The 27,162-nt window shown below is 35.5% G+C and overlaps 6 protein-coding genes across 9 annotated transcripts; 2 read left to right on the top strand and 4 right to left on the bottom strand.

Moving 5' to 3' along the window:
* Window positions 1–11,306: 11,306 nt before the first annotated feature.
* On the bottom strand, window positions 11,307–12,617 carry LOC110280604 (receptor-like protein kinase ANXUR2). The gene is made up of 3 exons (XM_052260724.1): window positions 12,309–12,617; window positions 12,055–12,193; window positions 11,307–11,930 (listed from the first exon to the last, which is right to left on the bottom strand). Exons 1-3 carry the CDS (start codon window positions 12,615–12,617, stop codon window positions 11,569–11,571), a joined length of 810 nt encoding a protein of 269 aa, XP_052116684.1. The 3' UTR covers window positions 11,307–11,568.
* A 5-nt stretch (window positions 12,618–12,622) lies between these two features.
* Window positions 12,623–16,126, bottom strand: LOC107486600 (receptor-like protein kinase THESEUS 1). The gene is made up of 5 exons (XM_052260723.1): window positions 16,112–16,126; window positions 15,403–15,563; window positions 14,488–15,071; window positions 13,932–14,055; window positions 12,623–13,083 (listed from the first exon to the last, which is right to left on the bottom strand). Exons 1-5 carry the CDS (start codon window positions 16,124–16,126, stop codon window positions 12,996–12,998), a joined length of 972 nt encoding a protein of 323 aa, XP_052116683.1. The 3' UTR covers window positions 12,623–12,995.
* On the top strand, window positions 16,050–20,148 carry LOC107486601 (putative disease resistance protein At1g50180). Of its 3 annotated transcripts, none has more exons than XM_016107155.3 (4): window positions 16,050–16,188; window positions 16,573–17,632; window positions 18,032–19,845; window positions 19,985–20,148. In XM_016107155.3, the coding sequence occupies exons 2-3, from the start codon at window positions 16,633–16,635 to the stop codon at window positions 19,807–19,809; spliced, it is 2,778 nt and encodes a 925-aa protein (XP_015962641.1). In that variant the 5' UTR covers window positions 16,050–16,188; window positions 16,573–16,632; the 3' UTR covers window positions 19,810–19,845; window positions 19,985–20,148. The 3 variants fall into 3 exon arrangements, with proteins under 3 accessions (XP_015962641.1, XP_015962644.1, XP_015962642.1); XM_016107158.3 differs by having other exon boundaries at window positions 16,053–16,188; window positions 16,623–17,632; XM_016107156.3 differs by having other exon boundaries at window positions 16,059–16,188; window positions 16,616–17,632.
* Window positions 20,149–20,245: 97 nt separating this feature from the next.
* LOC107486603 (receptor-like protein kinase FERONIA) lies at window positions 20,246–21,553 on the bottom strand. The gene has a single exon (XM_016107159.3). The coding sequence runs from the start codon at window positions 21,419–21,421 to the stop codon at window positions 20,408–20,410; it is 1,014 nt and encodes a 337-aa protein (XP_015962645.1). The 5' UTR covers window positions 21,422–21,553; the 3' UTR covers window positions 20,246–20,407.
* LOC107486248 (protein kinase STUNTED-like) lies at window positions 21,539–24,450 on the bottom strand. The gene is made up of 3 exons (XM_021141721.2): window positions 23,221–24,450; window positions 21,648–22,755; window positions 21,539–21,561 (listed from the first exon to the last, which is right to left on the bottom strand). Exons 1-3 carry the CDS (start codon window positions 24,187–24,189, stop codon window positions 21,539–21,541), a joined length of 2,100 nt encoding a protein of 699 aa, XP_020997380.2. The 5' UTR covers window positions 24,190–24,450.
* Window positions 24,451–24,724: 274 nt separating this feature from the next.
* LOC107486604 (receptor-like protein kinase ANXUR2) lies at window positions 24,725–27,095 on the top strand. Of its 2 annotated transcripts, XM_016107162.3 has the most exons (4): window positions 24,725–24,924; window positions 25,665–25,701; window positions 26,027–26,443; window positions 26,528–27,095. In XM_016107162.3, the coding sequence occupies exons 1-4, from the start codon at window positions 24,850–24,852 to the stop codon at window positions 26,950–26,952; spliced, it is 954 nt and encodes a 317-aa protein (XP_015962648.1). In that variant the 5' UTR covers window positions 24,725–24,849; the 3' UTR covers window positions 26,953–27,095. The 2 variants fall into 2 exon arrangements, with proteins under 2 accessions (XP_015962648.1, XP_015962646.1); XM_016107160.3 differs by having other exon boundaries at window positions 25,665–26,443.
* The last annotated feature ends 67 nt before the right edge of the window (window positions 27,096–27,162 follow it).

The following is a 27,162-nucleotide window of genomic DNA, read 5'->3' as shown; positions in this document are numbered from 1 at the left end:
AATTTTGAACTTATATATTGTGTTGTGATATGTGTGATAATTATCTTCAGATTTAAATAAATACAGATATTTGTCACGCATGACATCCTCAACTTTTCAAGTTACTTTTTTTTAAGAATGATTTTTCTAAACAACTTTTATAAATGCTACTTTTTTAGAACGTAGTTTCTTTACTTGGCAATCAATTATAGTCAATGATTCCTCTTCAAATGATAAATCCTCCTTAGCTTTAACTCTATGGCTTGTGGTACAAACACATAAGATGAGTCAGGAAGATATTTGTACAACATTGATATGTGAAATACTAGATGGATCATGCACAACTTAGGCGGCAATGTCAAACGATAAGCAACTGTACCTATTCTATCCAATATCTCAAATAAACCAATGTGATGAAGATTAAGCTTGTCTCTTTTTCCAAACCTCATCATTCCTTTCATATAGACGACACCTTAAGAAATACTTGATTACCCACTGAAAACTCTAAGTTACGCCTTCCATTATTAACATAAGCCTTCTGCCTACTTTGAACTGCTAATAAACATTCTTTCATTAAGCGAACCTTCTCAACTACATCTCGTACCAAATTTGGCCCCAAAAGTTTAACCTCATCAATCTTAAACTACCCAATAGGTGACCTACATCTTCTTTTATAAAGAGTTTCAAATGGTGCCATCTGAATGCTGGCTTGATAACTATTACTATAAGAAAACTCAATAAAAGGTAGATAGCTGTTCCAATTCCTACTAAAATCTAGAACACAACGTCTTAACATGTCTTCCAATATTTGAATCGTTCTCTCTGATTGTCCATCGGTTTGAGGGTAAAAAGTTGTGCTACGATCCAGACGAGTTCCTAAGGTTCTCTGAAATAATGGACATTGGAATTTCATGTAACTTAACTATCTCATTAACATGAAGTTGAGTATACCGAACTGTACTAAAAGTTGTTTTTACGGGAAGAAATTTGACTGGTTTCGTCATTCTATCCATAATTACCGAAATTGAATCAAAACCCTTAAAGCTATGAGATAAACATGTTACAAAATCTATCATAATTCTTATCCACTTCCATTCAGGTATTTCAATTTATTGTAATAACCCAACATGCTTTTGATGTTCACCTTTAACCTGTTGGCAAGTTAAGTAATGAGAAACAAAAACTCCCATATCTTTCTTCATGCCTTCCCACTAAAACAATTATTTCAAATCTTGATATATCTTGTTGGAGTCTAATGTGTACTTAGAATTGTGAGCCTCTTCCAAAATAACTTTCTTCAAGTCGTAGTTATCTAGTAGACATAAACGGCGACCACAACACAAAACATCTTGATCAAGATAAAGTATGAGTTCTTTTCACTACTAACATCTTCTATAGGCTTTCTTAACTTCGAGCCATCACTTTGTGCATCTTTGATCTATTTTATCATGGAAGATTGAGCTCGAACATGTGCTAAGAAAACTCCTAATCCTCCGAGGTTAAATTAGATTCTACCAGCCTTCGATTGGTGGACTTCTTCAACAATTGGTCTCTTTGCAAGAGTGATATGAACTAAGTTATCCATAGACTTCCTACTAAGAGTATCCGCTACAACATTTGTCTTTCCAGAATAATACAAAACGGTACAATCATAATCTTTTAGCAACTCTATCCATCTCTGTTGCATCAAATTCAAATCTTTTTGTTGGAATATATACTTCAAACTCTTGTGGTCGATATAGATCTCACAAGTCTCACTATAAAGGTAGTGCCTCCAAATTTTCAAAGCAAAAACAACTGCTGCCATTTTCAAGTCATGAGTTGGATAATTCTACTCATGCTTCTTAAGTTGTCACGAGGCATTGGCAAAAACTTGCCCAAGCTACATAAATACGCAACCAAGTCCTATCCGATATGTATCACAATAGTCTGAGAATTTCCCAGGCCCGGAAGGTAAAACAAGAACAGGCAATGAGATTAAACAAGCTGTAAAATCCCTATAATACCCTTACTCTCCTTTTTCCCAAACCAAACCCTAACTCTAATCTCAAAATAAATTTCACACCCTCCCTCTTACACACACACACACACACACAATTCAGAGAAAGAGGGAGAAGTAACAGAAGCAAAGAAAAGAGAAAGGGGAGAGTGAGGGAATGGAGAAGAGAAGAGAGGGAGGCTGTCCACCGTCACTGCCGTCGCCTTAGAGCACGCCGGCGTCACGCCTCACCGCTGTGGAGCCGCCGTCCCACGTGTCGCCGCCGGCGCTGACGAAGAGGGGAGAAAGTGAGACGTTGAGGCAGAGAGCTGCTGCTACGGGAAACGCGATGGAGGAGAGGACGCCACCAACTCTTTCACACCTGGTTGCTGCCTAGCACGCCATTGGAGACCGCTGTTCCCTCACCACTGTTGCGTCGCCGTTGATGAAGCTGTTGCCGCCGCCGTGAGCCGCGAACAGAGGAGGGAGAAGGAGGCGAGTTCGTGAGGGAGAAGAAGCAGCGCTGCCACCTTGCCGCCGTACCTCTTTGCTGCCGCGAGCTGTCCACTGCCATTGTTGCCGTTCTGGTTTGCTATTTTCCCTTGAATTTGTTTCACTTCTGTATCCTGCCATTCTGATTTTATTGAACCTCTGCTTTACCTTGGATTTTCCAGCACTATTTCTTGTTGTCTTCCATTCAATTTGAATCCAATAGTTTCTCTGGGAGCTATGATCATTGACGTTGCAATAAGAAATGGATGTTACTGTTGTTGCAGCCACAACTTTCTGCTGCCCGGTCCAAATCCTGTGACTCTTCATTTCATTCTACACCGATCCTCCTCACCCGTTAATTTCACACTTCGGTTTTGGTCTCTTCGGTCCCTTAGGACCACGTTGTGAGTAGGCTTTACATTTATAATTATTTGGCTTTATGTCTATAATTATTTGGATATACGATGCTTGAACTTAGTTATACTTACAAAGATTATTATCAAATGATTTTAAATTGGTTTTACTAATTGATTTATTAGAATTAAATCCTTATCCTTGTTAAACTCATTTTAATATGCACGTGAGACTATATATTTTTATGAGGCTATATGTATGTTTGAAAAAGTTTTATATTATTTTAAAGCATTTGATTTTATTCGAATATGTATTTTTGAAGCATTGAAATTTTGTTGGTATTCACTTATTTTGGAATTGTGAAATATTTTGAAATGCCTTAAGATTGAGAAAATATGATTGAATCTGATTTGGATGAGAAAGTATTATCTGATTTGATTTGATTCGATACCTTATATATTTGAAAGATCAAAGATTGATTGTATTTGAAATTATATGTTTTGAATTGGTTTGGGAGGCTCGTATTAGAAAACCGTAGTTAATGGCGGTTATGACGTTAACCTAGATGCATCTGTCTCAGACCTCAGCTAGTAGGGGCGTTGCTAGCCTAACGTGTAGGCCACATGTTGGATCTGTTATTCCGTACGGACATACTAGAGGAAAGGGCTACCCTTAGAGGTGGAGCCGCCCAAGTGTGAACTATTTGATTTGATTTCTGTATGAGAACTCCCTTATTGATTCATTTATTCATATAAATTATTATTTTCTAACTAAAATTATTTTCATAATAATGTTTAGATGGTATCATGTGAATTATAGATGTACTGTCTAGCCACTGAGTTGTAAAACTCACCCCTTTTTCAAAAAAAAATATTTTTCAGGAATAAGTATTTGATTATGTGAGCTTTTCTATTCAAGAGTAATGATCTGCAATGGGTTCTATTCCTTGTTGAGTTCTTAGACGTCATCTGCTCCATATGTCACAAGCAGGATCCATCTATATTTATTTATTTTATTTTTGTTCAATTATGTAATTATTCATTCTAGAAAGTGTAAATTTATCAAAAATTATTTGTAATATTTTTATTTATCTTATATTCGAATCTGTTAGGCTTGCTAGGGAACTCTTTTTCCTGAGCGTCAGTCATGGCTCATTTTGGGCTGTGACAGAGTGGTATCAGAGCTTAGGTTTAATCTGTGTAATATAGAGCAAGTGTCCTATGTTAGGATCACAATTGTATAAATAGAAGCGCGCCTATTTGTACAAATTGTGGCACTATCAAAGGCCTATAGGAATGTTCTCTTTGTCTTCTATGTCATTGTTGTCTTCTGATTACTGTGATCATCTGTCCTCTGCCACTTCTTACTACTCTTGTCCTTTTGTACCCAATCTTGCCCTATCATTTGCTAGATTTTCTCGAACGTATTTTTCGCAATAGTTTCAGTTTCGGTTCTGGTTCGTGATTCCTGCCTTGTAGCTAGTTCTACCCTTTCCCGATTTTGTGAATGCATGCTTTAATATTTTTCGTCTTTGTGTTGTTCTCTATGATTCCTGATGTCAATATTTCATGAATTACTTAGAAGATCCGATCGGTGTTTGCTGTGAATTACTATCTAATTCCTTTATAGAGTTGTATTTAAAATTTTGGATTGCATGAATTCATTGAGTTACTAAACGAGATGCTTTATTTTGGACTTGATAAGCGATATCTAAATTTTTCTTTTATGTTGATAATCTTTGAAGTTATGACTAAATTTTGAGTTGCTTGTGATCCTTTTGTTTCAAATTAAGAATTTTGAAAACTGTTATTCAATTTTTCAAGGAGAAGAACCCTGTGATGAACATATAATGGAGTGTTATTGTTGTTTGGCGAACTGGTGATTTTATTTGTTTTGGGATAGAGAATTATTTTGGTGACTAGTTAGATGGATCGAAGATCTTTTTGATTTAGAAGTTTGTTTAAATTTTTCTAATTTGATGATTTGGTTTTATTATAGTATTGTGTTGTTGGACATGATTTTTCTGTCACGGAATTATTGTGGTTATGTTCTATGATTTTTCTATTGTTGCTGAATTCTGATGATTTTTGTGAAATGTGATGTTTGTGAAAGAAGTTAGTTATTTCAAGAGATTTTTATGAAATATATTATACTTGAATGGAGAGGTTAAGGCTTTTGAAATGATGACAACAAATTAAGGAGTATATTCAGCAGCTACTGGTTTTCAGGAACAATTTGTGTGGCTAGATTGAATAAGGGGTTATTTGAATTTTAGATGATTGCTTCTAATTGTATGCTTCTACTATGTATAGTCCTAATTGAACATTGTTTTGTTTTCTCCCTGCTAGTTTGATGTTTATGGAGTTATATATCTAAAATGTGTTCAAGAAAAATGGTTTTGTACACAAATAAGGAAAAATAGATTAATAGAAATATGGTCAGTTCCAAAATAGCATGTTTCAAGTTCTCTTTGGGTGTAGGTGCAAAAGAAAAAAAAGACATTGTTCCTAAATTCATACACGTTCCTACCTTTGGATTATATATAAATATGAACTATTATTTGTTAATGTGCATGAAAAAAAAAAAAGAGGTGAGAGCTAACTTGGCAGAGACTTAAATTGAGGAACAAGGAGAGAAATTATTTAATTTTTGGATGTTTACATATATTGTTTTATTGGTTCACACAATTTTCCATCTATTTAATGGGATCCTTTCCATATTATTTAGATGGAAGTAAATATCAAAAGGCTTTCTATTATACTACTTTTATACTTTTCAAGTTTATCATTAGTTAGATTAAGAAACTTTTTTTCGTGATCATGTCGAAATGACTTCGTACTTTCAAGTGAATTTTTATGATCATGATCATGATTTTGAAATTGAAAGTCAAAATAATTTTATTGGTCTGATTTTAGAAGTGCACACCACATCTGATGTGTTTGTGTCTATGTCTTTTAATAATTATGTCCTATGCTTTGATTTCATTGTTGCAACAGTGGATTACATTTAGACGTGAATGCCTTACTAAAGGGTAGCTCAAATAACATATTTTATGCGTATTATCATGACAAAAATTTTGTTTATGTATGGATGAGGGTGTGATAGAATCAGCTCTTATAATTTTATTTGTTTTGGTGATATTTGTCTTTTATTCTTTTGGTGATGAACTTTGCTTTTTGGCTAAGATTTGAAACTCGAAAATTTTCTTAACCCTTGTTTTTTTTTTGAAAATTTCTCTGTTCTCAACTATTGTCATTATTCTCAGAGATTTGGAGAGATTGGTTTTCTAGGTTCGTGAGATTGAGATTGTAGGTCTTAGATACTGGAAAGAATTTCTGGCGATTTCAGATGGAAAAGATTGGATATCTAATTCCTTAAATTTGAACAAATTCTTTCTATGAGTTTTTCTCCTTATTATATTCACGGAGTATATTAAAGTAGGCATTGTAAAAAAGAAATTTTTTTATTTTTTAATTTTAGGACAACTTTGGTGCTTGTTTGTAATTTATGAAGATTGTGGATGTCTAAACTCTAAAGAAACCGATGGGTTCATTTTGAGTCAATGGATTTAATCTTGAGTTATTTCATTATAACTTGTTGACCTGAAAAATTATGGGCATGGATTGATCATAACTTGAGTTTGGAGGCATAAAATTGTCAATATTTTCTTTTCTTTTCGTGTGTTTTCTATTTTTAGTTGGTTCATTTATTTTAGATTTTTTTTATGTTACCTTTGCTCATTCTAATTATTTTCTTTATTACTATACTTCGATTGATTGTGTTTAAATATTTTGTTTTGTTATTGTTGTTGATGTTTAAAAATAGAAATTTTTAGGTGATACCATTTTTTATATACTAGTTTCTAATTTTGGGTGTAACATCTATGTCCTTTTTTCTAATCTGCTCTTTCAATTATTTGCAATACTCATCATTTTGGCATTTTTAGAGTCTTGATGATGTTAATGAAGAATATTATGAAGCTTTTTCGATGATTTCAACATTTACTTATGCCCTAAAACCTTTTATGCTATGATGATAATGTTATGCTGGACTTTATTTTGTTTTGCTTGTTTTCTAGTTTTGTTGGAAAAAAAATCTATATTCTATCTAGCGTTGTCACATCTTGTGGTTTGATTATTGAGTATGGTGCATACAAAGGGGTAGAATTTATAACCTGCAAGGAATAGTTCTTCTAAACTCCTTCATTTCTTTATCCAAGTAATGGTAATTGTTATGTTTGGGAATATTAGGTGTTCTTCTTAGGATAGTTTGTGTTGAAGTATACGCTATAATCGTGCCATGTGATTTGACGTATCGTTCCTTCTTCTATATTTCGTATTGGGAGTTCCTTGTTTCAATTCTTGTTGAAATGAAATTTGATTATTTTATTTCATGTCCTACATTTCATGCATATCTCAATCTGATCGTGCTTTTGGCTATACCATATATTCTCGACAACACAGGCGCTGACATTGCATTCCTTTATGTGAACTATGTAACTCCTTGATGTAATTTGAAATTGCTTTACTATGTTACATCATATCTTCTAGTATTTTCTTGGAATTCTTGTTCCAGATCTTCTTTGGAAAAAGTTTTTTTGATTTGATTCTTCTCTTGCCTAATCGTGTCCTTAATCATCCTTTTAAATTTTTGTAAAAATAGCCATTGATTTTGGTTAACCTCTTTTTGTGAACTTTGTACTTTTTTTATTTAACCTGAACTTGTTTGTTTTGACCTAATATACTATATTTTCTTTAAGTGTTACTATTAAAGTTTCTTGATTCAGATTTTCTTGTTAAGATGTGATTGACTCTTTCTAGCACACTTAATTATTTCTATATAGCATTGGTTAATTGCAATCTTAAACATCCTTCTACATTCGTGCAAACACCATCTGTGATGTTTGCTCTTCTCTTCCCAGGTTTTGTGTCCTTTTGAGTAAACCTGAGCTTGTTTCGGTCTCGTGTGATTCCTAGATATAGTAAGTGATACGTTAGTTTGTTAGGACACAACTTATCGATGTTGAAGTTTAGAAAGTCGTAATTCTAAGGCTTGACGTAAGACCGGTTACTACCAAGCAGATGTACACCAGAACCAAGAGATTATGAAGTAAAAGTGTATTTTGAGGAGGTTGACAAACTAAGTGAAAAGTACTATGTATATCTAAGTTGTCAAGGGAACAAGAGTAGGTGAATGCTAATCACATCATTTTAACAGAAACCTATATGGTAACTTCTGCACCTCGTTATACTTCTTTCTCATGATTGGTAAAATGCTAAAACCATGTAAAGTTTTGCAGATTATATCTATTTTTGAATTTTTGAGGGCGAAAATTTTTGTAAGGAGGGTAGAATGTAAAATTCCTACAATACCCTTACTCTCCTTTTTTCCCAAACCAAACCCTAACCCTAATCTCAAAATAAATTTCACACCCTCCCTCTTACACACATACACACACACAATTCAGAGAAAGATGGAGAAGTAACAAAAGCAAAGAAAAGAGAAAGGGGAGAGTGAGGGAACGGAGAAGAGAAGAGAGGGAGGCTGTCCACTGTCACTGCCGTCGCCTTGGAGCACGCCGGCGTCGCGCCTCACCGCCGTGGAGCCGCCGTCCCACGTGTCGCCGTCGGCGCTGACGAAGAGGGGAGAGAGTGAGACGTTAAGGCAGAGAGTTGTCGCCGCGGGAAACGCGATGGAGGAGAGGACGCCACTAGCTCTGTCACGCCTGGTTGCTGCCTAGCATGCCGTCGGAGACCGCTGTTCCATCACCACTGCTGCGTCGCCATTGATAAAGTTGTTGCCGCCGCCGTGAGCCGCAAACAGAGGAGGGAGAAGGAGGCGAGTTCGTGAGGGAGAAGAAGCAATGCTGCCACCTTGCCGCCGTACCTCTTTGCTGCCGCGAGCTGTCCACTGCCATTATTGCCGTTCTGGTTTGCTATTTTCCCTTGAATTTGTTTCACTTCTGTATCCTGCCATTCTGATTTTATTGAACCTCTGCTTTACCTTGGATTTTCCAGCACTATTTCTTGTTATCTTCCATTCAATTTGAATCCAATAGTTTCTCTGGGTGCTATGATCATTGACGTTGCAATAAGAAATGGATGTTACTGTTGTTGCAGCCACAACTTTCTGTTGCCCGGTCCAAATCCTGTGACTCTTCATTTCATTCTACACCGATCCTCCTCACCCGTTAATTTCACACTTCGGTTTCGGTCTCTTCGGTCCCTTAGGACCATGTTGTGAGTAGGCTTTACATTTATAATTATTTGGCTTTATGTCTATAATTATTTGGATATACGATGCTTGAACTTAGTTATACTTACAAAGATTATTATCAAATAATTTTAAATTGGTTTTACTAATTGATTTATTAGAACTAAATCCTTATCCTTGTTAAACTCATTTTAATATGCACGTGAGACTATATATTTTTATGAGGCTATATGTATGTTTGAAAAAGTTTTATATTATTTTAAAGCATTTGATTTTATTCGAATATGTATTTTTGAAGCATTGAAATTTTGTTGGTATTCACTTATTTTGGAATTGTGAAATATTTTGAAATGCCTTAAGATTGAGAAAATATGATTGAATCTGATTTGGATGAGAAAGTATTATCTGATTTGATTTGATTCGATACCTTATATATTTGAAAGATCAAAGATTGATTGTATTTGAAATTATATGTTTTGAATTGGTTTGGGAGGCTCGTATTAGAAAACCGTAGTTAATGGCGGTTATGACGTTAACCTAGATGCATCTGGCTCAGACCTCAGCTAGTAGGGGCATTGCTAGCCTAACGTGTAGGCCACACGTTGGATCTGTTATTCCGTATGGACACACTAGAGGAAAGAGCTACCCTTAGAGGTGGAGCCGCCCAAGTGTGGACTATTTGATTTGATTTCTGTATGAGAACTCCCTTATTGATTCATTTATTCATATAAATTATTATTTTCTAACTAAAATTATTTTCATAATAATGTTTAGATGGTCTCATGTGAATTATAGATGTACTGTCTAGTCACTGAGTTGTAAAACTCACCCCTTTTTTTAAAAAATATTTTTCAGGAATAAGTATTTGATTATGTGAGCTTTTCTATTCAAGAGTAATGATCTGCAATGGGCTCTATTCCTTGTTGAGTTCTTAGACGTCATCTGCTTCATATGTCACAGGCAGGATCCATCTATATTTATTTATTTTATTTTTGTTCAATTATGTAATTATTCATTCTAGAAAGTGTAAATTTATCAAAAATTATTTGTAATATTTTTATTTATCTTATATTCGAATCTGTTAGGCTTGCTAGGGAACTCTTTTTCCTCAGCGCCAGTCATGGCTCATTTTGGACCGTGACACAAGCCTTAAGCGTCTGGAAACTTTTCTTACAAGATTCTGATCATTGAAACTTTACTGTCTTCTGGATTAACTTAGTTAATGGTGTAGAAATTTTTGAGAATTTCTGGATGAATCGCCAATAATAGCCGGCCAACTCCTAGAAAGCTACAGATTTCCGTTACTGTAGTAGGCTTTGGTCACTTCTAAATAGTTTCAACCTTTTTCGGATTCACCATGATTCCATCTTTCGACATGACATGTCCTAAAAATGTCACTTAATCAAGACAAAACTCACATTTAGAAATTTTAGCATAGAGCTTGTGGTCTCTTAAAATTTGCAACACAATTCTCAAATGATACTCATACTCCGTAGCACTTTTTCGAATACACCAATATATCGTCGACGAAGACAATAACAAAACGATCTAAGAAAAGTTTGAAGACTCGGTTCATCAAATCCATGAAAATTGCTGGCGCATTTGTCAAACTAAAGGACATTACTAAAAATTTATAGTATCTATAGAGAGTACGAAAGGCAATTTTTAAAATGTCTTTCTCTTTTATCTTCGAATGAAAGTACCCTAAACGCAGGTCAATCTCAAAAATACTTATAGTTCCTTTAAATTGATCAAACAAATCATCAATTTTTGACAATGAATACTTGTTGCGAACAGTTATGTTATTGAGCTGACGATAGTCCACACATAATTGCACAGTTCCAGATACAAAACCCATTTGTGCCTTGTTTTGGGTGATATTGAAATGCCTTCTGTACTGTATAGGCAGTAACTTAGTTTGCACTAACAGATAGAAAGAAACAAAGTTTATTGAAACAATATTAAGTAATTAATTAGAATGGAATTGATAGAATTATACGTACAGAAAATTTTGATGATGATGTCAATAGAATATAGCTATGATCTCTATATAGAACAGGAATTTTGCTGATCTCCTCCTTTTCATGGTTCATATGCACTGATGCACATGTAGGTTTTCTATATGTTTTAAGTGATGTAAGACAAGTCTAAATAATAATAAGAATAATAATAATAACAATAATAATAATAATAATAATAATAATATTGAGGAAAAGTGAAGTACCTGTGACAGTGGAGATGAATGCAGAAGCAACTATTCAAACCTTTCTACTTTGATGCTATAATATTATACAGAAACTCAGAACACTGATATGCTTTGTGGTCACCAGATTTTTTTTATCTTTCCTACTTATATCTCACTTCTCATGTTTGTTCAATGTTTGACATCTTTTTCAACAATCATACCAGCTACTTATTTTCAAAACAAAGATAACAGGTCATATGTGAGCTAGTATTCATGCCTTTTTTCATTATTCAACAAGTTTATATAAGACTCTTGAATAAAAACACTAAATACTTGAACCAACAAAATACAATATCCAAAAATGATGCTAGCATAAGCGCCTTCCTAATAAGGCATCATCATCAAAGGTTATTGATAATAAGTTGTATTCATCACTAGTGTTGGCATCTGCTTCCTCTTGTAGTGCCAGAGCATGCTCAAGTTGAGTCATAACTTTATTGATGGTTGGTCGCTCATTTGGTCCAAATTTCAAACACCGTCGTGTGATGTCTAAGAAAACTTCCCAGCACTGTGGTGCAATCATACCCTTGAGAATGGGATCACTTTCCCCCTCAATAAGCGGTAGCTTGCTCGTGAATACCACTTGTAGGAGAACTATACCAAAAGAGTAAACATCACACTTATCTGTGAAGTCATGGCCTTCAGACCATTCAGGAGCAGCATAACACCCTGTGTAAGTCCTTGAATTGGTGAGAATTATTTGGTTTCTCTTACAAGTAGAACCTAAATAATGCATTAACCATAGTCACGCAATACATTTAGGCGCCAAATGTAAAATGCAAAGAAAAATTACCTGCATGTATTGGGTTTGACCAGGGAAACCCAAAATCAGAGAGTTTAGGCACCATAGCGCGATCCAAAAGGATGTTAGTAAGGTAGTGTAGTCCTTGTGTTACGGTGAAAAATGGATGCTGTGTGAAGGTAGTGTAGTCCTTGTGTTACTCCAATGCATATTTGCAGTCGTTTCTTCCATGTCAGAGCTTTCTTATTCCGATGACTCTCATGCAGGTTATAAAGTAGACTTCCATTCTGTATGAACTCGGACACAAGTATCTTGGCATCATCATTATTATAATCATCATCAGCAGCAGCAGCCGCAGCAACAGCATCACCATCATCATTGCAGAATCCTAAAAGAGACACCAAATTTGGATGGCGAAGCACACAGATTTTCTCAATTTCTTCCCTGAACTTGAATTGCATCTCAGAATAACAAATTGATGGCCAATGCATCTTCTTGATTGCGATAAGATAGTAATAATTATCTGTTAGACCTTTAAGTCTGACACGACCTTGGTACAATTCCCCAAAACTACCTTTTCCAATTATTTTTGTCTCATTGAAATTTCCGGTCATTAGTGCAAGATCAGCCGGAAAAATTGATGGCTTAGTATATCCTCTATGTTATTGGCATCAATACAAATTGATCGTCGCTCATGAATATAGGTGGTGGAGGATAAGGTGTAATGAGCAGCATTGGTGTTTGTAATATCATCAGCTTGTTGCTGCAATGAGAGAGCACGCTCAAGCAACAACTCTGCTTCACCCATTGTTGGTCGCTCATCTGCTTCATATTCTATGCATCTTTGAGCAATACTCGTTACTGCATCCCAACACTCGGGTGAAATCTTTCCGTTAAGATCTGGATCAACCATCTCTTCTATAGGGATCTTCTTACATAAGAGCTCCCTTACCCGGAGACAGAAGCCTCTAAGGGGAAGATGTTCCCGTAATTCAATCGTGCTCTTTCCGAAGTGTAGGCTTGCAAACATATTGACCTTCTTGACCAACAAATCCTTGTCCTTTCTGCCGAATATCACATCTAGTAGAACGTTACCAAAAGAGTAAACATCACATTTATCAGTGTAGATGCCACAAGAAAAAAGTTCAGGGGAGGTGTATCCAAGTGTACCTGTAAGTGAAGAAACCATTCTTAGTTTAATTATTTAGATTAATCATGCTAATGTACATTAAAATCAGCTACTAATATAAAATATATGTTAGAATACAAATAAATATTGAAAATAGATTAAACTACACATGTATTATGCACAAATATATTAATGACTGATTTTAATAGTTAATTTTAGTGTACAAATAATATTTTTATATTTTGATATAAGATATAAAAACAACACATTTTATCAATATTAATCAACATTTAATGAATATTAGAATTAATAATTAAAATTTACAATATTAGTTAAATAATATTAATAAAAATAATAAATTTTATTAGTTATATAATATTAATCTACTTATTTTTTTTTGTTCTATTTGATTATTTGTGTTATAAATATTTTAAAATTATTTAACCTTATCCTTCATATGACTTGTGCTGATGAATTTAAAAAAAAATTACAAAAAAATTGAGGATATTATGTTTTTTTTGTTCACTCACCACCGCTCATTTATGTTTTTATATTATATAAGACTAAGTTATTTTAATTTGTATTATATGTTCTATTAGACTATTAGTTATTTTTTACCGAATTAACAGTGACGACAATATTTAGTTACTTTTAAAATAGTTTCTTAGGGAAAAAATGAAAAAAAAAACATTAAAAATTATATTAATACTTACTTCAAAACATTTGGAATAAAAATTTGATACTTTATCATAATAACTACTACTACTACTAATAATAATAATAATGTTCCGGAGCTTACCTAGAACCGGACAGTGGTTGGGTTTGTTTGTGAGGCCTAAGCGTTGGAAGAGTGTGGTCTACAACTTGGTTTACGTCTGGGAGCCGCTTCCGAGTTATGTATGTGAAAGAATGGGTGGTGGTACCTGCAAAGACACTCCAATGCCTAAGTCAGCAAGAGTGTGAGCAGGTCTAGAGAATATTGGGACTTAGAGAGATATCTGAGGAATGTCAGTGTATTTATAGTGCCACTTTTTTAGGGTGTTAACCGTCCCTTTATCTTGGGAAGGTTAAGATATGGATACTGGAAGTGGTTAGAGAGATTTTAGGGGTAGTTACTCATCTGAATGAGTGCTTATCTGCCAGCTAACCCTCGTTCCCGACTTCTTTAGAACAAGTCATGGTGAGTGCCGACTTCGTAAGACGAAGGTCGGTGCCGGGTGAGGCTCAATTCGTGGAATTAGGCCTTTTGTTTGGACCTGGGCCTTTACTATTGGGTCAGGGTATGAACAAATAATAATAATAATAATAATAATAATAATAATAATAATAATAATATAAAAGATAAATTAAATTACCCTGAAGAACATCTATAATTGGTTTTGGCTTGGAGGTAGAGAGTGGTCCTTGCAAGGAATGTCCAAAATATGCATGTTTGGGCATCATATTGTTATCCAAAAGAATATAACTTGAATTTATAAGACGATGAATGATAACGCGCTTGACTCCTGAGTGAAGATAGTGTAGAGCACGTGCTACTCCGATGCAGATCTCTAGTCTTTTCTTCCATGAAAGTGGTTGGTTATTCCTATTTGTCAAGTAATCATCAAGTGATCCATTGGCCATGTATTCGTACACAGCAATGATTTCATTTTCATTGTCGCAGAAGCCTATAAGTGAGATTATATTTGGGTGACGAAGCTGACATAGCACCTCAATTTCCTTCACCATATATGAACGGGTGCTATCCTCCTCATTTTTCTTTTTAGTAGGGTTCCCGCGTTTTATTGTAATTGTATAATCACTTGTACCGTTATACTCGACACAACCTTTGTACAACCAAAAATCATTGGTGTCTTCTACAAGGAGAAGTTTATTGTCCAAGTTGTTGGTTGCTTTTCTAATATCTTCCATGCAAAATTGATGGCATACTCTTCTATTACTGTTTTATACTCCCTCTTTGATGATGAACTTTCATTCGTCTTCCAACCACAAAACCCCAAAGATTTCAATATCACCATTATTTCAATTTCATACACCTATGCAGTTGTCAAAGCATCATCACCATGTGTGGGTCGTAAAGGCTCCAGGAGAATGTAAAACTAGTCTAAATATAATTAAGCTAAAAGTAGATATATACTGGCCAATTTCTGTGTTGGCAGTAATGTATGTAAAACAAGTCTAAAATAAATAAAATGATACTAATTTACAAAATTTATATATAAATGCTCATAACATAATCTGATAAATGCAATAGAAGGAGAGTGAAGTACCTGAAGATTAAATGCAGAAACAAATCTTCACACACCTTGATGCTGTAGTCTCTTACTCCGATCCAGCTCAGAGAAGCCCTTCTAATAATGCCTAAACTTACTTTTTTCTCCCGTACATGTTCAATAATTGAGTCAATAAAGTAGTTTAGTTCAATAGTGCTCTATAATTCAGCCAAAAAAGTTCAATAATTGAGTAAAAAGAGTTCAGATATTTTCATTGCAACAGCGACTGCAACTTTGCTGTACGAAAGAGTATAGCGACGGAATTTGAGAAAGAAATATATCACACTGTTTTCCAAATATAATTGGATAAAAATAAGTAATTTGACGTGGATAAATTTACGTTACTTAATTAAAATTTAGAGATATAAATGTACATGCAAAATCACCAACATAATAATAGTAATAAAAAAATAAATAAATATGGATGAAAAGCAAAATACGATTATATATAAATCAATATGAGAAACAAGTGTACAGGTTCATTAGCAATTTTGAAGTTCCTAAACATAAATTGTTAAGACTTATATCTAGATAAGAATCTATACAAACAAAAAGCATGTAATATAATAATAATAATAATAATAATAATAATAATAATAATAATAATTTATAACTGAGACTAATGAAGCAGCAATCAATGAGCATGCACCAAAGTCAACTAACAAGTCTTACACGCAGCTCAGAGAGTTTGGAAGAGGAAACTTACATGCTCAACCCCCATCATTGGTGATTGGTGAACCACTGCCTTCACAATCACTGCTCCATATTCTCAACAAAACCAAGGTCATCTCTAAATCTACTTGTACTGTATATCATGCTTTCTGAATCGGCTTCTCTATTTATTATTTCACTATTTTTGTTGTTCCTGGAACAAGCATAGGATAGGATGAACATATTAGACATATAACTATATAAGTCTTTGTAAATCTGGTAATAACTAGTTCACAAACCCCTTTCATTTTTAGCCTTCCTTTTGCTCTCTTAGTTTCAAAATTTCCATCTGCATAGTTATTTATTTATTTATTCGATAATGTTGGTTAGGTAAATAAGTAGGATATGTTTTCTAGGTAGCCAGAAATTTGTGTAATTGAATCACAACTATTTGTTCTTCAAAATCTAATTGACAGAAAGTTAAGGCCTAATTTATGTTTTATGCCTCCAATTCAGGTCTGATTTGTGGCTAATGAGAAGTATTTGTCTGTAACTGAAGGAAACAGAGTTGTTATAATGGTTGAGGCGGTTGTGTCCTTCGCAATTGAAAGGCTTAGCGACCTACTTGTTGAAGAGGCCAACTTGTTGCGTGGTGTGAAAAGCAATGTCGAAAAATTGCAGACTGAACTGAGGAGGATGCAATGCTTCCTAAAAGATGCTGAGAGAAGGCAAGATCAAGATGAGAGAATCCAGGATCGGATATTAGAGATCAGAAGACTAGCTTATGATGCCGAGGATGTGATTGAGAATTATGCAATCAATGTTGGAACAAAGAATCCTCTCTACAAAGGCACCTATCTTCACAAGGTTGGGTCTGAGATTATGTCCATTAACTCTAAAATATCTGACCTCACAAGAAGCCTGCAAACTTATGGTTTAGAGGAAAGAGACAGAGAAAAATTGCACATCGAGTTTGAGAATCAAAAGGAACTAAGATGGTCTTATTCTCATATAGTTGAAGAGTTCATTGTTGGCTTGGAGGAGGACATAGCACAGGTGGTTGAATGGTTGTTGAATCAAGATCAGCATTCTAGAACAGTTTTCATTTGTGGGATGGGTGGTCTTGGTAAAACAACACTTGCCAAAAAAGTTTACTATCATAATGCCATTAGGCGCCACTTTGATGGTTTTGCATGGATCTATATATCTCAGCAATGCAAGAAAAGAGAAGTTTGGGAGGGAATTTTGATTAAGCTTACTTCTCCTACCAAAGAGGAGAGGGATGAGATCATGAAATTGAGGGATGAGGAATTAGCAAAGAAGCTGTACAAAGTTCAGCAAGATAAGAAATGTTTGATCATCCTTGATGACATATGGAGCAACGGGGATTGGGACAAAATGAAGCATGCCTTTCCTTTAGAAAACACAAGGAGTAAGATAGTTTTCACATCGCGCAATAAAGGCATTGCTCTGCATGTAGATAGTAAAGGCTTGCTTCATGAGCCAAAGTGCCTGAATGAAGAAGCAAGTTGGGCATTGTTTCAAAAGAAAGCTTTTCCACGAAACGACGATCCAGGTACCTAATAGGATAATATTTATCCTCTTACTCTTGTCCATTTTGCTTGTTTCATTACTCCTCACATGCTTTATCAGGACTTAGGACTTAATCTGCACTTGCCACTAAACTTATGCAGAATTTCTGAATTTATTTTGTTCAATTGTTGACATTAGACCATTGTTTTTTTTTTTTTATCATAATTAGATGTATCAAAGGGTATGGCCCGTTTTACTTTTGAGAATATGTCATAACAATGAACTATTTTATGCTTCAGCACTGCAGGTTCTGCATACCTTTTATGTTGAAAGATGGCATGTGTAGGAACTTTACATGTACCTTTTTAAGTAGAAGTATCAAGTATGCATGTTTTAAGTAGCATCCTCATGTTTATTGAGTGTAAGAGTATGACTTTTGCAGAGTTCACAGTTTACAATGACTTCAAGAGATTAGGCAAGGAAATGGTTTTGAAATGTGCTGGTCTGCCTTTGGCAATCATTGTGCTTGGAGGGCTCTTGGCGACGAAAGACACAGTCAGCGAGTGGGAAACAATACATAAATATATATTTTCCTACCTGATAAAAGGAGAGGAACTTGAAAGGCAATCAAGATTAGCTGAGGTGTTGGATTTAAGTTACAATGACTTACCTTATCACCTGAAACCATGTTTTCTCTACTTAAGCCAATTCCCTGAAGACTCTGAGATACACACAAACAAGCTAATTCAGTTGTGGGTAGCAGAAGGTGTTGTCTCATCTCAGTATGAGAATGAAAGGGGTGAGACGATGGAGGATGTCGCCGAACGCTACCTTGGTAACTTAATCAGTCGTTGCATGGTTCAAGTTGGTCAGATGGGGTCTACAGGGACAATTAAAACCTGTCGGCTACATGATTTAATGCGTGATTTGTGTTTGTCAAAGGCCACCAAGGAACAATTTCTCTACATCATTGGTGGAGTGCAACAAAATAGTACCACTAATTCTGCTTCTTCATCTAGTCTTTCTGATGCAAGAAAAACTGGTGGAGTTCGAAGACTTGCAGTGTTCTTGGATCAGCAAGTTGATCAGTTGATTCCACATGATGAGCTAGTGAATTATCGCCTCAGATCTCTTCTCTACTTTCATGAAAAGAAATGTAGATTGAATGATTGGCCTATAATCAAAGTTCTGTTTGCTAAGTTCAAATTTCTCAGAGTTTTAGACCTTGAAGGTATTAAGGGGCAAAAGGGACAGTCCTTGCCTAAAGAAGTGGGAAACTTGATATGGCTGAAGTTTCTGAGCCTAAAAAGAACTCGCATACAGATACTGCCGTCTTCGTTGGGAAATTTGGAGAATTTGCAGACCCTGAATTTGCAAACTGTCAGCAAAGTGAGCTGGGATTCAACTGTAGAAATTCCAAATGTTATATCGAAGTTGAAGAGGTTGAGACATTTATATCTTCCCAGCTGGTGTGGCAATGATGATAACCAACTGCAGCTGGAACATCTGACCAACTTACAGACATTAGTCAATTTTCCTGCTAGCAAATGCAATGTAAAAGATCTGTTAAAGTTGAAAAAACTTAGAAAATTGGTACTAAATGATCCAAGGTACTTTGAGCAGTTCTGTGAGATTTTCAATCCCCCGAATGAAAGATTGGAATGCCTTGAATCATTGTCCTTGAGGACTGATATGCTGTCGTTCCCAGATAAGGCAGTTAATCTTGAAAAGTTGGTGCTAGGATGTCCTTCCCTCCGGAAACTGAAGATAGAAGGACGTGTCGAGAGGCTGCCGGAAGCAAGCCTATTTCCTCCACACCTTGCAAAGTTAACTCTGTGGGGTTCTAGACTTATGGAAGATCCAATGGTAACACTGGAGAAGCTTCCTAACCTCAAGTTCCTGAATGGGTGGGAAATGTTCATTGGAAAGAAAATGGCATGCTCACAAAATGGTTTTCCTCAACTGAAATCTTTAGTACTTCGTGGCTTGCCTAATTTAGAGGAGTGGACAGTGGAGAATCAAGCCATGCCAAATCTTTATCGATTAGGCATATCTGACTGTAACAAGTTAAAGACTGTTCCTGATGGACTGAAATTTGTTTCTGGTCTCCGGGAGATAGAGATCAGGTGGATGCCTAAATCATTCAAGACTAGGCTTGCCACTGATGGAGAGGACTACCATAAGGTTCAGCATGTGCCATCCATTGTATTTTTGAACTGAGCTTATAAGCCTGAACTCTAAACGAATAAATACAATGTAAGATTGTCACTCTCAAAATATCTTTTCTTTTAGCTTTTCCTTAACTAAATTAATTCAAAAGAAAAGTTGGAGTTATTCGCTATTACGTTATCTTCGTGATCATTTCTGCTTACAATTTTTTGTATTCTATTTGCAGTAAAGTGATGAAAGAGGGTCATCCTTTGCTCCTTTGCTTCCGAAATTGAAGTTTTAAACCAAAATTTGTTGTATTCTATCTGTATCCTATGATTGATGAACTGTTGTATAGATTAATAAATTTTTTTTAACTATTGGTTCCATGTGTTGTGGCTTGCTTCTGGAATGTATTACAAAACTTGTGGCAGAAAGTCTGCACTGATATGTATGTTTCAGGCAAATTTGCTTCTGCTTTGTGTGCATCCTTGTTTATATTTCCTTTCAACATGGATCAAAGAGAAACAGGTTCTGGAAATAGAAGAACTGAGAAAGGTTCAACACCCACCATGAATTGATTAAATGACAATCAAAATTCAGATAAAAACAGTCTCACTACATCCAAAACTACAAGTATGCATACATCAAATAAACCCCACTAAGCAAATCATATTCTATCAGCTTCCTCCTGAAATTGCAGTGCATGTTGAAGCTCCACCTCCACTTCCCCCATGTCTGGCCTCTCCCTCCCCTCTGCAAGCAAGCATCTCTCAGTGATGTCAACAAATATTTTCCAACAATCTGGTTCAATCTTTGACTTAAGAAATCGATCAACATTTTTCTCTGCATATGACTCGAGAGACTGATTGCAGTCTTCCAAGTATTCCCTGTAAATCTCCCGCGGCGGCTTTGCACTTACAACTTCTAACAGAACTACCCCAAAAGAATATACATCTGATTTTTCAGTCAGCACTCCAGTTCTTTCATATTCTGGATCTTTATATCCATATGTTCCTTTTATATCTGACTCAGTCCTTTTCAATGACTTTGAGCTCTTAAGAGATACTCTTTTGGACAGTGTTAAACCTGAAATTTTAGGCTCCCAGTTATCATCCAAAAGAATGTTATTTGTCTTAATGTCGCGGTGAATGATAGTATACTTGGCTCCAGTGTGAAGATAATGAAGTCCACGCGCCACGCCTATGCAAATCTGTAGCCTCCTCTTCCATGGAAGTGGATGAATGTTTCGACCATGAAGATGATGATAAAGATTACCCTTAGGAAGCAACTCATTTACAAGAATTAACTCATTTCTTTCGACGCAAAACCCAACCAAAGAGATGAGGTTGGGGTGGTGCAGCTGCGAAAGCAAGACAACCTCATTCTTGAACTCCAAGAAACCAAAACCTGAGTCCTTCTTATACTGCTTGACTGCAACCGGTTTATAAGTATTTCCTACATAGCCTCTGTGAACAATACCAAACCTGCTTTCTCCCAAAGACTTTTCGAAGTTTCTTGTTACTGATTGTATCTCTGCAAGTGTAAACTGATGGCAGAGTTCAGTTATGATAGATGAAGGTGGTTCTGTTGAGATGAGTGTGGGATCAGAAGAAGATGGATTTGTCACCCTTTGACTTGAGTCACCGAAACAAGACAAGCCTGAAAAGAAGGGAAAACCCATCTGTGTTGTGTTTTGATGGAGATTGAGGAGTTATGGCATAGAAACACCAAGTCTTGATCTTCTTGTACTAATGAGGTAGTTCACACGTCTTTTGTCAAATCATAATCAGAAGCCTCCTTATTTGACTTTGAAGGGATCAACTTAATTTTCCACAAAGTTATTGAAATAATATTAGCTTTTTTTTTTTTTTTTCATATTCTGTTTTTAGTATAAAAATTTTCTGAACCAATAATCTTGGCATCAGCTTCCTCTTGCAATTGCAGTGCATGTTCAAGCTCCAACTCCACTTCCCCCATGTCTGGCCTCTCCCTTCCATCTTCAGCCAAACATCTCTCAGTGATGTCAACAAAAGTTCTCCAACAATCTGGATCAATCTTTGACTTGAGAAATGGATCAACAATTTCCTCTGCATATGATTTCATTGAATGAATCTGGTTATACAAACGTTCCTTTTGTATTGTTCTTGTACTCACAACCTCTAACAAAACTACACAGAATGAAAATACATCTGATCTTTCAGTAAGCACTCCGGTTCTTACATATTCTGGATCAAGATATCCAAATGTTCCTTTTACATCTGACTCCACTCTAATCAATGACTTTGAGATACTAAGAGGAACCCTTTTGGACAGTGACAAACCTGAAACTTTAGGCTCCCAGTTATCATCCAAAAGAATGTTACTTGTCTTAATGTGGTGGTGGATGATAACATGCTTGGCTCCAGTGTGAAGATAGTGAAGTCCACGAGCCACACCTATGCAAATTTGAAGCCTCCTCTTCCATGAAAGTGGATCATGGTTTATATGATGAAGATGATCAAAAAGGGAGCCATTAGACATGTATTCATACACGATAATCAACTCATTTTTTTCGATACAGAATCCGGTTAGAGGCATGAGATTAGGATGGTGCAGCTGACAAAGCAAGACAATCTCATTCTTGAACTCTGAGAACAGCTGCTGTGAAAATGATCCAATGCTGCACCTCTTGATGGCAATTGGGATATTACTATTCTGCAGATAACCTTTGAAAACATTCTTTAATCCACGGGGTTGTCCTAGTTTCGAAAACTCGTTGGGATTTCTTGCTATTGCTGCTTGTATCTCTGCAAGAGAAAACTGATGGCAAAGTTCATTTACAATGGATGAAGGTGGTTTTGCTGACATGAGTGTTGGATTAGAATCAGAAGATGGTTTAATGAAACAAGACAAAACTGAAAGAACACCCATTTTTTGTGCTGTGTTTTGGAACAAGATTGAATATTGGTCTTGGACTAACATATGAATGCATGATATGCTTGGTAGCTTAAAACGCAAGTCTTTGTCTTTGTATGACTACAAAGTCAAACGAAAGCCACATTAGTTGACTTTGTGATTCTGCTTCAGCTATAACAACCTATAAGTAAATATTCATTGCGTTCATACCAATATCCCCTAAATAGTTATCGTGTTGCATTAAATGCAACTTCATCCAACATATTTATTCGACCTCCTACAACTATCAACTTTAATTTCGTTAGAGCTCCCCAGAAAGAGAAGAGAAATTTCTTCCTTCCCTTTTTGACTTTTGCAACACACGAGTCATTAGTGATTGACTAATCGAGTATCTTCTATGTATTTGGCTTGCTTGTGGAATGGAATAACTTTTTGAACCTTAGAAATTTTATGGATTTATAAACCTAGTATGAATTGAATTACAAATTACAATCAAATTACATATCAGTACATTTGAAACCCAACATGAAATGCATCCTAGTTATTATTAGATCATATTCTATCATCAGAAAACTTTAGTTATCAAATCTTGGCATCAGCTTCCTCTTGAGATTTTAGTGCATGTTCAAGTTGGAGTTCCACTTCCCCCATGTCTGGCCTCTCCCTTCCCTCTTTGAGCAAACATCTCTCAGTGATGTCAAGAAATGTTTTCCAACAATCTGGAGCAATCTTTGACTTAAGAAAAGGATCAACAATTTCCTCTGCATATGACTTGAGTGATTGATTGCAGTTTTCCAAGTGTTCCTTGTGAATGTCTCGTGCCAGCTTTGCACTCAAAACTTCTAACAAAACTACTCCAAATGAATATGTATCTGATTTTTCAGTCAAAAAACCAGTTGCCATATATTCTGGATCAGCATATCCCCATGTTCCCATCACCCTGGACTCCACCCTTGTCAATGTCTTAGAGATACTAAGAGGTCCCCTTTTGGATAATGTTAAACCAGAAACTTTAGGCTCCATACTACTATCCAAAAGAATGTTACTTGTCTTAACATTGCGGTGAATGATAACATATTTGGCTCCAGTTTGAAGATGGTGCAGTGAACGCGCCACCCCAATGCAAATTTGAAGCCTCCTCTTCCATGAAAGTGGATTAAAGTTTCTACCATGAATGTGATCATAAAGGGAGCCATTGGACATGTACTCATACACAAGAATGAGCTCATTCCTTTCGATGCAAAATCCAACTAGAGGAATCAGATTAGGATGGTGAAGCTGACAAAGCAAAACAGCCTCATGCTTAAACTCTAAGAGACTATTAATAGATTCCTTGTTGCAGCGTTTGATGGCAACTTGGGTAGAACTTTTCTTTATAAAACCTTTGTAAACATTGCTAATTCCACCTTGTGCAATTACCAAAGACTCATTGAAGTTACATGTTGCTGATTGTATCTCAGCAAAAGAAAATTGATGACAAAGTTCTTGTAGGGTGGTTGAAGGTTGTTTTGTTTCCCTTGGCCTTGGATTACACCACAAACAAAACAAACCCATTATTTGTGCTGTGTTTTGGTGAAGACTCAAGAGTTAAGAGAGAAGAGAGCACAGACTACCTAATAAGAGACCAAGCCTTTAGGTTCCAAATTCCAAATAAGGTGTGCAGGTTTCAAAATTGAGTATAGAAAACTTTCTATTCCTGTTCTTTGTCCTCTGTAGTCTGTATGAATTGTCAGAAAACCACCTCAATTCACTTGCTCAATAATCCTCATATTAGATTGAAAGGTTTGGAGAATTGGGTGTTGTCCTTTATCTTTACCTTTATCTCTAATGATTGTGTATATTTTTTTGGTCATGATGATTATAAAATTGTTTTTTTATTCCTTTGGCTGTCATATTGGACTTTTCTACTCCAAAGAAATATCTAGCCAGCAGGTTCTTCAATTTTGTTTTGGGCCTCAGCTTTCTTGGCTCACTGTTTCCCAATCTGCATAATTACATCATTAACACACCACACCAAACACTTTCTATAATTTGGGCCTTATTCTTATGAACTTAACCATATTTTTCATCACATATTATCAACTTTTTACCTCCAAGACCAAAAGAAAAAATGTAGTTATAGTCGAAGTTAGGTACACAGAAAACGCCAAGATATTAAAGACAATACCGACCATGATAAATTTACAACTGAATTAAGCTTGTAAGGGACCTTGGATGAGCCACTGCATTCTTGGACTGCAGCATCAAGCTAGGATCTACATGAAGCTTTGTCTCTGCAATAATCTTCTGGTTCTTTTCTATTCATAAGCTATATAGATATTTCATAAATTTAAGTTCATTTATGTGGAAGTGTTGCTCAATAATCAATTTAGAGTTTATGAATTAGTTCCTTCATCCCCTTCCCTTATTCCCTGTTAAGGAAGAAAACAAGATGATTCAGCCAAGATAAAATTAATATTCTATAGACTATATACCACTTAATGAACAATGCTTTCAGAAGTTACTTGAAAGATGAGTCTGGAAAAAATAGCAAGGTGTTTATAGATTCTCAATGAAACTATATTCTATCCTATTTTAATTCATCTGCACATCCCAAGAGACAGAAAAAAATCAAATTTGCAACTGTTTCTGCATTCTTGGTCCCAACTTTGCTGAGAAAAATGAAGCTTTTATTTATTTATTTATTTCTTAAAAATCTATGATATGATAAGATGCATATGCAAATAAGTGTGTCACCTCTTGGATTGTAAAAAGTAAATCTTGTATAACATTGGATCAAGCTGAGTCAACTTAAATTGCTGCATAAATCTGACTCAGAAATTCCATAATGTTTATTTTGAGGACTTCAATCCAACCAAAATGATTTTAGACTTAAGTCTGTGTTGTTGACCATGTTGGACTTTTCTGCCTTATCAACTACAAGCAATGTTGAAAGCACCATTCCAATTCTATCCTCGGTATCAAGAACTAATTTCTGTTATATTCATTCACATCTATATACTAATTTATGAAACTTTCTTTTGCCACAGAGAAAGATTTCACCTGCACAACTACCAGATTTGCTAGGTTGGAGACTTTCCTCATTCATGTTATTATAAATTATATGCCTTGTATCTTCAAGAAAATGGATAAATAGATGCATAGAAATAGAAATGCAAGTCAGATATGGGGATAATGTTTGGTAAATATTTGAGTTTCTGCCATTCAGAGCATGCAAGTTCATCTAAGAAGCCGTATCCATCAATAATTGAAGAGCTATGCCCTCAGTTTTCTCTAGAAGATCTTAGGAAATCAACCAACAACTTTGATGCAAACCATTTAACTGAAATATCAGCATATAATAGAGTATATAAATGTTTTATCAAACATAATGGTGCAAGTGATTTCACAGTGGCATTGAAGAGGTTGAATCGCGAGACCGACCTATGGAAGTTCAAGAAGGAAATCGAGTTCCACTTCCAACTTCACCATCCAAATTTAGTCTCCCTTATAGGATTCTGCAACCACAAAGATGAGAAGATTCTTGTGTACGAACACATGTCCAATGGCTCTCTCTATGATTACATATATTCCAAGAATATAGAAGATTTGTCATGGAAGAAATTGTTAGAAATATGCATTGGAGCAGCAAAAGGACTACCCTATCTTCACACAGGAACCAAGTGCCCCATCTTTCACTGTGACATGAAGCCTCATAACATTCTTTTGGACAAGAACATGGTACCTAAAATCTCACATCTTGGATTTTCCTTGCAGGGGCCACCTTTGAATTCAAAACCAAAACCAGTAAAAGTTGACAAGGTTATGGGTAACTATATTTACTTTATGCTCAAAGTTGTTTGCTAATAACTTCATCAAATGAATAACTTAATGCTTCCATTGATTGCTGTAGGTTCAGCTGGTTACATAGCACCTGAGCATGTCCTAACCAGAATCTTCACAGATAAATGTGATGTTTATTCATTTGGTGTGGTCCTAATAGAAGTTGTATCCACTACTTACAAGCACACCATCTTTGACAAAATCATCATGTTGGAGAGCTCATCAGATTTCTCTCTAGATCCATTTGATTTAATGAATCCATTTGTGGATATATCTGAAATGTTGGAGAGATTCTCAGTTGATGAGATTATTGATCCAATTCTGATGAGAAAGATAGCACCAGAATGTTTGGCAGTATTCATAGATGTCACAAAAAGATGCTTGAGCAGAGAAGCAAATGAAAGACCAAATATAGGTGAAGTAGAGGTTGAACTGGAGCTAGCACTAGCTTTGCAAGAGGAGGCCGATGACCGGAATCATGGTGGTGGCTGGTGAATATAATTTTCTGTCCACTTTTCTGCAGAAAACCTTTGTAAACAGTACTGCCAAACACACCTTGTCCAATTATCAAAGACTCAAAGAAGTTGCATGTTGCTGATTGTTTCTCAGCAAATGAAAATTGGTGACAAAGTTCTTGTATGGTGGTTGAAGGCTGTTTTGTTCCCCTTGGCCTTGGATTACACCACAAGGAAAACAAACCCATTA

The sequence above is a fragment of the Arachis duranensis genome, chromosome 4 (assembly GCF_000817695.3).
Source record: "Arachis duranensis cultivar V14167 chromosome 4, aradu.V14167.gnm2.J7QH, whole genome shotgun sequence".
In the NCBI taxonomy this organism is placed as follows: Eukaryota; Viridiplantae; Streptophyta; class Magnoliopsida; order Fabales; family Fabaceae; genus Arachis; species Arachis duranensis.
Note: the sequence above shows the minus strand (reverse complement) of the source record. Positions and strands in the feature narration are given on the sequence as shown.

Coding starts and splice junctions, on each gene's coding strand:
- LOC107486603 (XM_016107159.3), bottom strand. CDS start 21,421: ATGGGTTTTCCCTTCTTTTCAGGCTTGTCTTGTTTCGGTGACTCAAGT.
- LOC107486248 (XM_021141721.2), bottom strand. CDS start 24,189: ATGGGTTTGTTTTGTTTGTGGTGTAATCCAAGGCCAAGGGAAACAAAA. Junction 22,756..23,220: donor AGGAAGCTGATGCCAAGATT/TGATAACTAAAG, acceptor TTGACTTTGTAG/TCATACAAAGACAAAGACTT. Junction 21,562..21,647: donor AGCTGATGCCAAGATTATTG/GTTCAGAAAATT, acceptor TGGAAAATTAAG/TTGATCCCTTCAAAGTCAAA.
- LOC110280604 (XM_052260724.1), bottom strand. CDS start 12,617: ATGACCGGAAATTTCAATGAGACAAAAATAATTGGAAAAGGTAGTTTT. Junction 12,194..12,308: donor ATGATGATGCCAAGATACTT/GTGTCCGAGTTC, acceptor GAGTAACACAAG/GACTACACTACCTTCACACA. Junction 11,931..12,054: donor GTCAAACCCAATACATGCAG/GTAATTTTTCTT, acceptor GGACTTACACAG/GGTGTTATGCTGCTCCTGAA.
- LOC107486604 (XM_016107160.3), top strand. CDS start 25,801: ATGGGGATAATGTTTGGTAAATATTTGAGTTTCTGCCATTCAGAGCAT. Junction 26,444..26,527: donor AAAAGTTGACAAGGTTATGG/GTAACTATATTT, acceptor TGATTGCTGTAG/GTTCAGCTGGTTACATAGCA.
- LOC107486601 (XM_016107155.3), top strand. CDS start 16,633: ATGGTTGAGGCGGTTGTGTCCTTCGCAATTGAAAGGCTTAGCGACCTA. Junction 17,633..18,031: donor TCCACGAAACGACGATCCAG/GTACCTAATAGG, acceptor TGACTTTTGCAG/AGTTCACAGTTTACAATGAC.
- LOC107486600 (XM_052260723.1), bottom strand. Junction 15,072..15,402: donor TTTCTGCATTTAATCTTCAG/GTACTTCACTCT, acceptor AGTATAAAACAG/TAATAGAAGAGTATGCCATC. Junction 13,084..13,931: donor CAACCACTGTCCGGTTCTAG/GTAAGCTCCGGA, acceptor ACGTTCTACTAG/ATGTGATATTCGGCAGAAAG.